This window comes from Megalopta genalis, chromosome 11, assembly GCF_051020955.1.
Source record: "Megalopta genalis isolate 19385.01 chromosome 11, iyMegGena1_principal, whole genome shotgun sequence".
Lineage (NCBI taxonomy): Eukaryota > Metazoa > Arthropoda > Insecta > Hymenoptera > Halictidae > Megalopta > Megalopta genalis.
This window is the reverse complement of record NC_135023.1, coordinates 6,905,671-6,920,671: the sequence shown is the minus strand read 5'-3', so window position 1 is coordinate 6,920,671 and position 15,001 is coordinate 6,905,671. Positions and strand designations below refer to the sequence as shown.

At 49.9% G+C, this 15,001-nt stretch overlaps 1 protein-coding gene across 1 annotated transcript; it reads left to right on the top strand.

Moving 5' to 3' along the window:
• The first annotated feature begins 3,287 nt into the window (after positions 1–3,287).
• LOC117226264 (uncharacterized) lies at positions 3,288–13,298 on the top strand. The gene is made up of 11 exons (XM_076525115.1): positions 3,288–3,508; positions 5,255–5,904; positions 6,135–6,261; positions 6,329–6,514; positions 6,580–6,758; positions 6,838–6,923; positions 7,017–7,236; positions 7,566–7,868; positions 7,931–8,113; positions 8,179–10,771; positions 11,372–13,298. Exons 1-11 carry the CDS (start codon positions 3,492–3,494, stop codon positions 11,505–11,507), a joined length of 4,680 nt encoding a protein of 1,559 aa, XP_076381230.1. The 5' UTR covers positions 3,288–3,491; the 3' UTR covers positions 11,508–13,298.
• Positions 13,299–15,001: the final 1,703 nt, after the last annotated feature.

Here is a 15,001-nt window from a genome sequence, read left to right as displayed (position 1 = left end):
TTCCAAATCGCGTAGGAAAAATCGGAGTCGGACACTTCGGCGAGCTTAGTCGCCTGCCGAGAACAAAAGACTGTCCTAATTTCAACAGGGTCCCGAAAACACGACAAAAAGGGGTCATTATACCCAGAGAAAATTCTTCGTAAATGAGAAAACAAATGCTTCGGCAATCTTAGAACCCTACCAGGAACAAATTTCGAATTATTGTTTAATTTAACCAAGATCCAGAAAAAGGGCAACCGAACTAATCCAGAAAATTTTCAGAACGCAATCAACTGGTCCAGCGACCTCGGAACCCCGAAGATCGACGAAGACGAAGGTGAAAAAGAAGTTTGATTTTTGCGAGTAATCGGGAACAGGGAGCGAAGGGTCGAAGATCGGAGGCGGCCGGTGTTATCAGGGACGACTGTACATCAGGATCGTGAGTCAGAGGAAAGCAGCGGGGCCGAAGAGTGGAGGCCGTTTCGCCGGGTGTCCCCTCCTGGGGGGACACGTCGGTCGTAGGACAACGACGACGACGAAGGAGACCGCCGCCAAGACCCCGGCGAAGAAGAAAAGAGAGACGAGCGGCCGTGGTGCGGCTTACCACGAGGCCGTCGCGAGCGATCAGTTTGTTCGACGTGCACAACCGGCTCGGACGTGGCCGTCGTCGCCGATTGTGAACCCGCAGTGAGCTACCATAGAGTAACCAGCCTGGATAGAGGGCCCAGAGGATGCTGAGAACCTTCCCTGGATAACGCTGTCTGGACTAGAACTCGCCTCGTACGTCCCGTTCTACGATCCTCCTTCTGGTTGCGATCTACCTCGATAGTTTTAAACAAGCGAATCATCTCGGATCACCGATTTAAGCAATCACTTTGGAACTCCGTTCTATATGGAAGCAATTCGCGTTCGCCGTTTTGAAAAAGTCGCTGGTATCGCAGCACCGTCTGGTAGCATCGTACTCGTTTCTCTTTCATGAAAATATTCGATGCGTTCTGAAAATGTGACTTTCATTAATCGAAACTCTCTTTCGATCACTATTTTTAATTTAATTTAATCTTGAACCTTCCGGAGTCTTATACGCCGACCTGTTTATCGGTCTAATTATATTTAAGACACTCTTCGTTCTTACGAATTCCTTGTCGCTTCGGTTGTTAGAAGTCCCCGCATTTCTCGCGTTGAAAATATTCTCTAAACGCGAATACCTGCGCCGAACAGTCGAGCAGATCGGCACGACGAGAGAAAAATCCGTCGGATTCTTTGCATTTTCTTTCCAGCGTGTTACTCGATTTGCCAACAGACTGTACGCAAAGAATTGCCATAATCCTCTGGCGAAAGAGTCCGCGAGGTCCGCGAGTCCCCGTCGAATCGGGGAAAAACGGTTTTTGCAAGGACCATTGTCCCTATTCTCCGTTTGTAAAATTGCCCGTGCACGATCGTGCCGGGGAAGTTACCCGGTCTCGCCTTTTTCCGGTAAGGTCGCCGGTAGGAAAGCTCGCCTTATACTGCCATTAGTATAATTAACCCAGATTTTCCCGGATTTATGGTGAACGGCGCGCGCGGGTCAGAGCCGCGCTCGCTACGTTATAATGCCCCGTCCACAACGTGCGTCGTTCGAGCGTTCGCGCGCCGTTGAAACGGTGCAATTTCCTTCGTCGACGTTGCATCCCGGCCCGCATTCGAAACAATGGACGCCGCCGAATCGACGATCAATTTTTATCCCGATCTCTGAATCTCGATCGCGCCACGTCGAAATTAAATGCGCGCGAGATGGTGGGAATAGATGGAAACGTTCGATAGCATGATCAGCGATTATGCCGGCGCGATTCTGGATGGTGTGGACGGGGCATTAATCACCGATGGCAGACTAATAAACGCGAAACGCGGCCGAAAGATCGCGGAAGGATTGCGCGGTATCAATTAATAATTGTTGGACGTTTCGCAAGATTAATTCGCGTTCCTCCTGGGCAATTAGCTTGCGGCGCGTCGCCGCTATTGATGGATTGCTTTTAGATGATAGCGAGCTGTCCGCCGCGGTTTGTAATTACAACGAGTTGACATTAGAACAGGCAAAAATCGCGTATGCTCGACGTCGCCGGGCATTCAGCGACCGCGGAGAAATTCCGTCTATCAAGGACAGCGGACTTTCTTCCACGTTTAGAATCGTATTTCGAGATAAATGTAAGCGCCGATTAAAAATTAATCGTTGGCGCCCGATCGTACGAAGCTCGAGGAGCGTAAAATGTTTCGATATTTTTCTGCGTGTCGTACAAAATGGCGGCGATAGGAACAAAAGAGGGGACTGGATTTGATTTGGGGATGAACTTTGATTTGGCAGAGGCATTTCCTGTTGCACGCGAGAGGACACTCGAGAAGGGACAATGTCGGAGGGTTGCACGAGCTGCAGAGGTGCAAATTACGGCGGCACCGCGCTGCAGTTAGGCTCGACTTCCGGCGGCGGGACCGGAAGCGGGTCCTCCGCGTCTGCGAACTCCTGCACCGTCACGAGGAGGGTACAAGTACGGGCGAAAGTGTTGTACGGCTCGGTAAAGGCGATTGCCAGCTTGCAAGCACAGGAGAAAGCTGCCCGACACTGACAAGGTACGTTTAGACCAGCGTGCGCAGCCGGCCGCAAATATGCACGCACACAATACAGCGATTAGACAATAAGGAAACGTAATTGCACCCCCGTGTTGCGACAGAACGTTGTCTGGAATCACGATGCCCGCGTAGTCGTGAAAGTCGGAAAAAAACGGGGCTTTATCGGAGGACGATAAATGAACAAGAAGAAGCGTTAAAATCTTCGCTCGGAAGATCATAAATGGACCGCCGATTTTACGACGGGAATCAGTAGCCGGAGTTTAAGACTTTATTGAGCAGTCTATCGTAAATCTCTGATAATCCCGTCGAAGTTTCTTCCTCGGATTTCGAGGTAACGATCGAGCCATTAGAATCGTTTGAGACGCGTACTGAAAACACTCGTAAGGCCGTCGACCACCGATTAGCATAGCACGAGTCTCGATTTCTCTCGAAACGGGAGATCTAACAGGAACACGGTGCGTGTCGTCGAATTAAAAAGGCATCTCGCCGTTTCTTTCTCTCTCTCCCCCTCCTCTCTCTTTCTGTCTCTGTCTCTCTCTCCCTCTCCGATTAAAAGGAGGCTCCTCTCGTGACAGAGCGATCCCTCTCCCATGATCGAGTCGCGGATCGCGGAAGCTACAGTCGAAATCAAAGAGGTGACGCCCGCAGGCCAGTCGAGTAACAGTAAAAATCCGAGAAAAAGGTGCATGACCGACCGGATCGGATAAAAAGCGAGAAAAAAATACGCCCTGTATCCTCAATCGCGAATAAGACCGGTCGACCAGCCTCCACCGAGCTTAGTACTTGGTGGACCGTCCTCGGGAAGGCCGCGAGTTGCGGTCAACGTCATCTTAAACGTTTCCTGAAACATCGCGGGGGTGGAATTACGCTGCAACGCCATTTATCGCGCTTCGAGGGTGCTTCCGGTAGCCATGTGGCCTTCTACTCTGTGAGTCTCGTGCTTTTTTAACTTGACACCCTTATTTTTCACGGAACAATCGCACGTTGTCACGCTAATTTTTTCTCAGATCTGTCATTTTTACCTGCCCGCTCTGCTGGATTGTTTAAAAAAATGTTCTCCGCGTTTCTCGCGGAGTGAAATTAATTTCATGGAAGGCCTTTTTAATTTCGCAACACTGAATCTACCGTGCCGATCAAAATCACCGGTTTCATTTAGTTTTCATTACAGACTGTAAGGAGTAATTCGATAAATTTCTTAAGTCGCGCGTACAATGAAATAAAAATTGCGAGAGAATTGTCGGTCATTCTTGGTATTAAGTATTTAGTCAATGTTCCAGATATTATTTAGGGGTTCTCGAGGAGCGAAATTAATTCGATATAAATTATCTTCACGGTTTCTCCGACTTTGTGGCACGACTTTCAGCGATTCCCCGTAAGATTAACGTACGCATCTTAAACGAGCGAGGACGGCGCGACGCGCGGAACGGTTTTCCGCGTGGAATGTTTTACAAAGTCGAATCAGGCGTTGATCGGAACAGAATTCGGTTGTCTCGTTTCGCGCCAGCATCCCACGATCGGCTGTCCCGTTACATCTTTCCACATTCCAAATAAAGCATCCGTGTTACTTTGTCGTGGTGCTCGTGGCTTCCTTTCGTTGTTTACTACCTTTCAATGACTTGTCATTAATGGCGGTCTACAGCTTCTTGCTACCGACACCGTGATGTACATCGCTGCGCAACCTAGATAAATTACTGTGGAACCGGCGTTAACCTACTTGTCCGAAACAGCCGCGGCCATTAGATCTACGGTCTGCACAAAATCTCCGATCTCCTCCTGGATTCTTTCCGTTTCGAGACGCGTCTCCATAAAACGCGCGATTATAAATCTCTTCTATGCGCGACGATCATTTGTTTCGTCAACCGTTGATTAGGATCTTAATGTATCCCGAGGATTGCGCGAACGTTGCGGAGGCCCTAGGAATTCCTTACGGGCCGGTATCCGCGAAAACACGGTTGCGGGCCCGTGTTCCCCGCGGGCATCCTCGGTATTCGCGGCGAGTAATAGGGTGTAAAATGTGGGTAACGGGTATTTGCATATTACGAATGCGAATCTGGGCATCGGTGATCGGTGATCGATGATCCAGTTCGATGAGACCGTGACGGGAATCGCGAACCGATCGGGTCCGATCGCGGTGTCGCCGCTTCGGAGAGGCGATTTCTCTCGCGATCGGCGCAATTAAATGCAGGGAACGCGGCGGAATGCAAATGCAGGGGGCCGCACGTGCTGCGACTCAACGGTACTCAACGTGTGCACGAGGAACGAGCCATTCACGCGTTCGCCTACTCGCGTTGCACGTGAGAAAGCTGACGTCACGTTCGACAAATCGTTGCACCGAGAACGCGGGTCATCCGATCGTCCCTGGAAAATTAATGTTGTTCCTTCGCGACGATCGATTCCTGTAAAACAAAGTCGGTTTCTCTTGGGTGCATTGTCTGCATTCGATTGCTAGGAAATAGTCCGAACGTGCATCTTTAGTTTCCGATTGTCAACAATTATAAAAACGTGGCGCAAGCCTCGAATAATCGTATCTCCTCGTCCCAAATTATCGATTTTTGTTTGCAAGCTGAAGGAAAATTTATCGCAGTCCGAACGAGCCTGTTTCTAAAGAATTTTGTTAGCCGAATGTATGCGAATTCCGGATATCCCGGCGGCTAACAGGTCGTTCACCTTGCAGAATCCTCCTCGCCCTGCTCTGTCCCGCATTGTCGAAAACCGCGAGCCATGAAACCCCGCTAAAGGAAGACTCAACCGCCTCATTAACCGCGAAAGACGCATTACCGAATCGAGAAGGATCGAGAGCAGAGGAGAACCGCCCCATAGAAACCCTGTTCATTCCCGAGGACCCGAGTAGATACGCGGAGATCGTCGAGCAAGTGCGGAAACTGCTCGAGCTGGCGGATCCGTCGAAAGTTTCGGAGCACGTCGAGAACACGGGTGACTCCGTTGACGAGGGGGCCACCGTAGACTCCGAGGTGCTCACGGAGGTGAGGCCGGGAAACACGCTGGAAAATACGAGCCGTTGGGAACTCGCCCCGGAAAACGGGACAAAGGAGACATTTTCGAGCCCGTTGTACGGAGAAGAGGGAGACTCGAGCCTACCGGCGACCGAGGAGGAGTATTCGCGGAGAAACCCGGCAGGACTTTCCTCGAGGACCGCTGTCGGGGATAATGGAGACGACGCGGCTGTATCCGTGGAAAGCGATGATCCGAAGAGCCAAGAGAAAAGCGAGCCCGGAGAGGAAGACCTTCTCGAGGTCGCCAACTTCGGGCTGCAGGCCATGAAGAACTTGTACCTTGTTACCGAGCCTACGCTCTACTCCATGGGTCGGTTCCACGTTCTCCTTATCGCTAGTCGATGTCGGTAAACAGTGGAGAAGATACGGCAAGTTCTAGCTTCGTTAAAAAATAGTGGATCCTAAGCTAATTCACAGTTTGGAGACGCGGGCGTTCCCTGCACGAAACAGTGCTATTAGTACGACTTGCTGTATCTTGTCCATTGATTTTGTACTTCGCTCTCGGGTAAGAACGGATTGGCAAACGTTGCTTCACGACAGGTCTCTACCTGGACTCGGACAACCCGGCGAAGTATGTGGCAGCTTTCAACGACCAGACAGAGGAGGCGAGGGCCCTCGCGAAATATGGTTTCGCCGTGCTTCAGAGTACCACGATGTTCAAGAAGAAGTAAGAATTCGTCTTCCTAGATTTTAGCTGTTCTCCGTTCGTTAATTCCGAGACGTTTCTCCCGAAGGTTCCCGGACATTCCGACGGAATCGCTGCTGGCTCGACGAAGTCAAAGCAACCTGCTGCAACGTCACTGCCCGAACAGAGGAGTACCCGAGTGTCCACCGGCTAGTTCGCGATACAGAACGTCCGACGGCAGCTGCAACAATCGGCAGAACCTGTGGTGGGGGTCTGCGATGTCCCCTATGAACAGGTAATTCATTAACAAACGAAAGTCCAGCGGGTATATTAAAGATCTGTATTATCCGATCGTCTCAGGTTCCTGCCTCCAGTTTACGGCGACGGAGTCCAAAGCGTAAGGAAATCGATAGATGGATCGCCTCTGCCCAGCGCGAGAGATGTGACCAGGATCATCCACGAGGACAGAGACGTGCCTCTAGCTTCGATCACTCACATGCTGATGCAGTGGGGCCAGTTCGTGGATCACGACTTAACCGGTAATATCAATGATCGATTAGCAGGATATTAATTAGTTCGATCGAGCAGAGTTTAACATGTCCGCGATCGATGTTTTAGCTACCGGTCAGAGTAGAGGATTCAACGGGAGCATTCCTCAGTGTTGCCTCAACTTTGGCAAGGGTTTCCAGCCTGCAGAATTCATGGTTAGTATTCGTCGACGTTAACGAACCTTCGTCGCTCCGAGTTGGGTGTTCGATAAATATAATAACGACGTAAAAAAAATGCAATTTTTCCAGCATCCCGAGTGTCTGCCGATCAGCGTGAGCGCGGAGGACAGTTTCTTCGGTCCTCTAGGAGTCAAGTGTCTGGAGTTTCTTCGGAGCGGCCCGGCTCCCAGAGAAGACTGCAAATTCGGCCCCAGGGAGCAGCTGTCGCAGGTGACAAGCTACCTGGACGCGTCCACGGTGTACAGCAGCAACGCCTTCCAAACCGACACCTTGCGGCTGTTCCGAAACGGTGAGCCTATACAGTAATGTTTCTCTAATTGACGCCCGGATTGACCACAAGAATGGACAATTTGGGAAGAAGAGAGATACGATTATTCGAGCCTCGCGGTTTATTTTTATAGTTATAAATTGTCCACAATTATAAAAACGAGCCGCAAGGCTGGGATAATCGTGTCTCCTCTTCCCAAATTATTCATTTTAGTGGACGATCCGAGCGTCAGTAAGGGTGACATTACTGTATCGATTTATTATTGTCCCTGTCGAATCAAGTTAGAAAAATGTGAGTGAATCACACGAAGTAGTATCGCTTTACCGATTCAGCGGTGTTCGTGTCCACAGGTCTCTTGCAGTACGGAAAAATCCAATCGCAGAGGCCGGTGCTCCCGAAACAAGATTCCGATCTCTGTCTACGTGGGTCATTGTCAACGAGATGCTTCCGCGCCGGCGACGGTCGGCTCGGCGAGCAACCAGCACTCACGTCTCTCCACGTGGTCTTCCTGAGGCTGCACAATAGAATAGCAACGAAACTAGCCGCGTTGAACCCTCAATGGAGCGACGAGAAACTATTCCAGGAATCCCGGCGGATCGTCGGCGCTGTCGTCCAGCATATCACCTACAGAGAATTTTTGCCGATCGTTCTTGGTATGCCAATTTAACTGCAGATTCAGTAAGATATCATTGAATACACGGAATCGCTTCGACAGGTCCCGACGTGATGAAGATATTCGACCTTGGTGTCCTTAAGAAAGGATACTACACTGGCTACGATCCTTCGGTGAATCCTACCGTCGCCAACGAGTTCTCCGCAGCTGCTTATCGTTTTGGTCACTCGCTGGTGCAGCGGAGCTTCGTCCGATTCGACGGCAACCATCGGCCTCTGCTCAACAGTGAGTGTTTCGCTTAATCGAAAGAAGCCTTAAAGATCGAGCGATACAAATTGCCTTTGTTGCAGACGTAACGATCCACAGGGAGTTCAGCAACCCGGCGAACCTAGAGACAGCAGGCTCTGTGGACCGTCTGCTCCTCGGCTTAATCAATCAGCCCTCCCAAAAGAGGGACGAGCACATCAGCGACGAGCTAACCAATCACCTCTTCCAAACCCCGAAGTTTCCCTTCGGCATGGACCTGGCCTCCATAAACATACAGCGAGGCAGAGATCATGGGATTCCTCCGTACGTTCAGTGGCGAGAACCTTGCGGTCTTTCGTCGATAAAAAGCTTCGAAGATCTACAGAGAGCGATGCCTCCGGAGGCGGCCGCAAAATTTAGACTAGTTTACAAGTTCGTGGAGGACATCGACCTCTTCACGGCAGGATTAGCAGAGAAGTCGGTCAGCGGAGGATTGGTGGGTCCAACCTTGGCCTGCATCATCGGGCAACAGTTCAGCAACCTTCGCAAAGGCGACAGGTTCTGGTACGAGAACCCTGATCGGGAGAACAGCTTCACTCCGGGACAGCTTCAGCAGATCAGACGCGTCAGCCTGGCCCAAGTGCTCTGCGGCACCATGGACGAGATCGAGACCATTCAACCCTTCGTCTTCCTGATTCAAGACAACTTGAAGAACCAGAGGGTGAGCTGCCAAGATTCAGGGATAGGTCAGTTGGACCTGGAGTTTTGGAAAGAGGGTCCTTCGGGAATTCGGGGCAGAGCTGGGTTCCTGGGGCCGTTCAGGAAGAAGATTTCTGCTCAGAACACCACCGCGAAACCCATGACTAACGGGGCAGTTGTGACGAAAGTCGGGGACCAATCGCAGAAGAACGTGTTGCAGAAAGGAACGCCGACGGAGACAAGTATCTATCAGAGCAACAAGATCATCGTCAGAAAGCCGCTCGGTCCGCCCGATAACGTGACCATAGTGGTGCAGAACAACGCTGTGAACGCTCCCATCTTCGTCAAAGACGGGAACTTTGGCTCCACCGTTAAAGAAGACCCTCCGAAGCAGCAGATCTATCAACCTCCCAAACCGCCTACCGATTATGTCAACAACAGACCCTCTACTCTGCCCACCAGACCGCCTACCGATTATGTCAACAACAGACCCTCTACTCTGCCCACCAGACCGCCCTTCGATTATATCAACAATAGACCGATTGGTCCACCTTCCAGACCGTCGTCCGATTACGTCAACGATATACCGGTCGATTATGGCCCTCTGCAACAGGTTCCAATTTATGTGAACCCTAAACCAATACCTACGATCCCTCCGCCGTCGCCTCAAACCGGACGACCCTACGTTCCGCTCGCTTTCGACGATCCTAACAACCCTAATCCTCCCAGCCAAGGCTTTCACTCGAATTATGGGCTGAGCGGCGTGCTATTCGAGAACTATGGTAGCAGTCCCAGACCGACTCTGTACACTTATTATACCAACTATCAGAGGCCGGTTACGCAGAGACCTTACCAGGATTACGCGAATGATAAGCCTCAGTATCACGATCCGAGACCTCCAGTGAGCACCTGGCCGAGCCACGAGCCTCAGTATCAAAATAATGGCCAGATCACTCATAAACCTCTTTATGGAAGACCAGGGAGTCAGTATGGGTCTGTTAGCGGCTACACCTTGAATTGGCAAGAGTTGCAACAACAGAGTTTGATGAACCAGCTGACCGATCCCGGACAGTACGGAGGTAGACCTAACAAGCCTTACGAGAGTTTGCGGGATCCTAATTGGCAGTATCAAAACGACAGATACGGGACGGATCACAGACCAATAGAAGACAGACCGTACGAATACTCGACTTGGTCCAGCGTGTCCTCTAATTCGGACAGAGATCGTTACGATTCGAATAGACCTTATCAACGTCCCGTTCAGGCGGATCCCGACGGCTGGTCCTCTATTCCGACTTACCAGAAAGACAGGCCGGCCTATCAAACTATCACCAGCAAGCCCATTGACAGAGTAAGCACCGATGGTTTGTACTTGAAGAGTTCCTCGGAGAAACCTTGGGTTTCCGAGCCAGCGAAGAACGATTATCAGAGACCCAACAGGCCTTATCACAACGGCGACGTCTCTCCTCCACTCAACATCGTTACCAGGCCCAGCTACGATTACCACAATCGGTTTCATCTATCTTCGCCGAGGCCGTTCACTCAAGATCAATGGAGCGAGTCAGAGAACTCTTACCAGAGGCCGAAACCGTCGAAGGTCCACAGCGTGACGATCGTGACAGAAGAATCTGCTGGTCAGGATGGACAGAATTGGGCAGGCCACGTGACTACCGAGGTCCCGAGCCCGCTAGTGACTCGGATCACAGATAACAGGCATATGTTCAGAAGACCGGGACAGTATTATTACGAAAAGAACGTGTTGCATCGATATCCTGATAACATAGAAATCAAGGCCACCACGGACAGGCATTTCTCAACAGAAGATAGCGTCATGCAGAGGCACAACGCTTTGGGAGTTGCCGAAGACAATCCTCGAGATACCGAAGCGATCAGGAACGATACGAAAGCTGAGGTGGCCACGAATGCGCCGAGGAACGAAACGGAAGATGTCGCAGCTGCTCAAGGTCCGGCAGAGGCTGACGGAGTTCTTGTCAACGGGTAATTTTTATTTCAAGACCTTGTTACAAGTGTTACAGAGAGCTCGATAGTCTTCGTTGCTATGAAATGCGGGAAAATTTGGAACCGATTCAGCTCGAGAAGGAAGCCGAACGGAGATGTTGAATATTCTTGATGCACCTAGACTAATCGCTTTCATTCGATAAGATTCTTATCTTAATTGTTATATACATACCACATTTGCCAACGTTTCCTGGTACACAAGATTCTCGTTTTGCACCAACGTCGAATGAAATGAAGCAACTAGTATAGCCTTGGAACGCAATCGAGAGTTTGCTTCTTTAGAACAGTCTCTATGTTATCTTCGCAGAAAATGAATTGTAAATATGACAACGTCTTTTTTGTGGTAAATTCTGTTCCCCATTATGCCTGAATAACAAAAATAGAGAGGCACAGTCAGAAGTGACTCGCTCACGGTTACAAAAAAGTGAGTCAGTCAGATATTCATTGTACTATTATTAGATCAATTTGAAGTGATCTTTTCCGTTCTTTATCTGTTGCTATCTAAAAATCCATTTCCTTATCTTTAGTGCTAAACAACTCTCGACGTGAAAACGGTCTTGTATTTCTCGCTGTTTCCAGAACAAGCAACTGGCTGACTCCGCAAGAGGATTCGAGTCTGCCGTCAGCTCCGGAGGTGCCAAAAATGCCGTCGGACCAAGCCACAGCTGCCAAGGAATTGCCCAAGCCCATTAAACGCAGAAATTACGCTTCCTGAGACCCATTAGGTTACCGCGACGCTCCGAGGCTCGCCGAGCAATCTTCCCCTTTTATCCAGCAGGAACACGTAGGGGAGGCACGACCGTCGCGTAAAAAACATCAGGCCATCGCGATCGTCCGATATCTACCTATCTATCGTTCTCCACAGAAAAGTTCCATCTCGCAGATCGATTGCGACAATCGGTGATGACATCGAACAGCATTGTTCCGCTGAGCGTCTTTTTTTATCGCGGAAGCACGGAACGCAACAGGTCTCTCCCGATTTTCGCAGCCACGGCACCGTTTCGAATTCGGTCCGTGAATCTACAATCTTGGAGAACGCATCTTTACGCGAATCGAATCGCATCTAGACTGCGGATTTCGCGCGTTTGCGAACAAATTGTCCAGGTGCAACGAAGACATTGGAATCGAAATTATTGCGTTAGGAGAAGTACATTTTTATTTAATTTTATTTAAATTGATTCGGACGATTTTTATTTTACATCTACGCGTTAATGTCTTCGAAATTAGAGGAAAAACTTCGTTCGATGGATCGTCTTAGGAGACAAATTCCTCGGAGCTATTAAAATACTAGCGCGCGAATCGATCGAAGCACGAAACAACCTAGCGGAAAAAGATTGCCAAATGGATTCTGTTGCGTCCGAGAAGACCGGCCTCGGGTTCCGCAAGCTGGTTTTTTCCTAGGGCATGAGTTATGGGGTGTTGTTCGGCGAGGACAGATTTATGAATGACAGGGTTCCGACGGGCATTACCGATTGCACAATGGCATACGCGGTCTATCACGTCTCCCGAAGGGTCAGGTGGAACGTAGCCTAGTTTTACGCCAATTTTAAACCGGCTCGGATCGCCTGGAACCACTCCGTGACTATTTTCAGACGTCAGTGTCCCGGAGCCGCGGCGGCACCGTGCTTCATGCCGCGAGCCGCTGGCTGATTTTAATTACAGGTTTTACCGGCACTTCTCTTCTCCTCTCGTCTTTTTTTCACCGCGCCGGAGAAGCCTTATACGTCTGGAGGCAGGCAGACCTCCTCTCCGAGTCGCAATCGTCCCCGTTCTCCCTTCCCCCCCTCGTTCGACAGAGCCGGAATAGTATTATCGACGTAGAGCATGCTCGCTATTTATAAATTATTCGCTGTTCGTTATTGTTAAACTTAATCGTTAAGCTCGTAGATTAGAGTCGATTTTTGTTCGCCTTCCGATCGGCGTGCTGTCGCCCGCGATTGGCGATCGCGGATGAGGCTTCCTTTGGACGTCGTTGGACCGCGGATTTTTCGCTTCTACGGCAGAAGCGTGTCGATGAAGTTTCAAACAGCAGGTTATTTAAGACGACGTTTCTATTCGGCTCCGGTCTCTTCGGATCGATATAGGCAATTTTCATTTTTCTCAGAAGAATCCGCGGTCTGCTCGTCGTCGACACGAGTCCATTGTCACGGGATCCATATCTATTCCAGTTTCATAGTTAGTAGACTGCGGATGCAGGCAAAGGTTGGTGTAAGCTCGCTGCGTCGACGTTAGCTACGTATCTTTAAGTTAATCTCGCTAGGGAACGACAAATAAAGAATTAGCAGAAGGTAATAATCGTATATAGGGGTACATAGCACGATACGTGTATAGCGATTTTCTCTCTGCTTCGACACAGAGGCTTCATCCCCGTAAAAATCCTCGCGCACAGTTCGTTAGACCGTGGATTTATAATTTAAGATTTGCATTTGTCGAGATCGTTGTCGATGAATTCGATGTTCGATGTACGTTTCTATCTGCTAACGAATAAAGTCTTCGGTCCAGAGGACGCGTTGCGTCGCAATCCGCTTTGTTCGCGCGCGAAGTAACGCGACGCTTGGAAGTCTAGCCTCCGCGGATCGATCGCGTCGTTACTTCGAAATGTTTGCCGGCGACGGGGACGTTTCGTTGGGAAAACTTCGCCGGCCGAGGAAAAGAAGTTTACCAGCGAGTTGCCGGTCCGCGAATAAAGCTTCGCCGGCTGAATTACTCGAAGACCATTCACCGTGTTTCGCAACAGCGCCGGCCATCCCCGAGAAAACCCGGTCCTTAACACGCCGATGGACTCCTTCCGCTGCTATTCAACTATTCCCGGCTTCCAAGTTTCGACTGCGAGTACCCAGGAAGCTGTAATCCCGCCGGGAGATACGTGCTTTCGGAGTTTGCGAAACTAAGAAGGCCTGAGCGCCTTCGCGCGCGATCGCGCGCCTCCATTTCCGAGAAACAATCTACGCGATCGTTGATAAAAACATTTATGATCCCTTCGTTTCTGTTGTTTCGCGAACAGCTAAAAGGATTGCTCGAGGCAATAGACGATTTCGAGCGAGTGACTAAGCTTTTGCTTCTTCATCGCCCGCGCCAAGAGTTCGATAAACCGGTAATTTCGCTTTAATATCGTTCCGTGAGGTGTCCTGAAAGAGACGTTACCTTTTCGATCCGTTCGTAACGTCTAGATTAAAAGTCGTGCATCGTAGAACATGCTCGCAACTTCACGTTTTTCGTTTAAAAATTGCTGAAACGATTGTTTCAACCGGTTAGCTGTTTCTTAATTGATGAGTGTTTTATTTAAACAGAATATGAACTGAAATCGGACATGTACAGTACAACTACGGTAACTTACACGATCTTGAACGAGATCGCAACAACCAACTGGTTAAGTAACGATCGATTGTATTTTCTAATTTAAGCACGTATTATAACAAATATGGAAATAAATTCACTCGCGTCATTCTCATAAAGCAACGCGTGTTTGTCGCGTTTTAGTGTTCGACGGTTTTACCGTCAGAGTAAAATGGTAGAACGAATCGCTAGAATTTTTCATGACACCGTACGGAATTGCGTTTCGCGATGCATACTGACACGACGACGGTCTGAATTTCTCGGTCGGCGTCGTTCTGGTCTCGCTAATGATTTTTCGGCGGTTTCCGGTGGGAAACCAGCTGGTCTAAGCGGTCGCTAGGCACCGGTTTTCGGGTCAGCTGAAAACAGTGGCGACGGCCCGATCGAAATGCAGTTTTTGATGCCGTGACCTGGATCCGCGGTTTCTGCGGTTCGTTACACGCGGATTGTAAATGCAACGTGAAAGGTAAAATCTGTCGCCCGGCTTCTTCGAGAAGAGTTTTTCGACGGGACAACCGGCGCGGCTTTGCCGCGAACGTTTCCAGGAAAGGGCTGTTATTTAAGTAATAATGGAGAAACTATCGCGAGACCGCCAAGAGTCGCGGGCATATCCGCGAGACTTTCTTTTTAATTACGCGCGATGAGTTTTTTGCCGGGTGGCTCTCCCCTTTTTTTCGTTTCGATCGAACTGGTCTTTAAAAGTGGACCTCACCGTGAAAGCTTGAACCGCCTGGCATGGAATGACACGAGGAAAACAGGACGGTCGCAGGTGCATCGATTTCTTTTTTCCGTCGTAATGCAGTCGTCTTTTCCTTTTTTCGCTTGACCTTCTCGCGGCGAGCGTTTTTGGCGACCGCGTTGGATTGGCCCGTC

What these genes read in the sequence shown, in the direction of transcription:
- LOC117226264 (XM_076525115.1), top strand. An exon ending in TCCAGCCTGCAGAATTCATG is followed by an intron (nt 6,924 to 7,016) that starts GTTAGTATTCGT and finishes CAATTTTTCCAG; the next exon opens with CATCCCGAGTGTCTGCCGAT. An exon ending in ATTTTTGCCGATCGTTCTTG is followed by an intron (nt 7,869 to 7,930) that starts GTATGCCAATTT and finishes TCGCTTCGACAG; the next exon opens with GTCCCGACGTGATGAAGATA.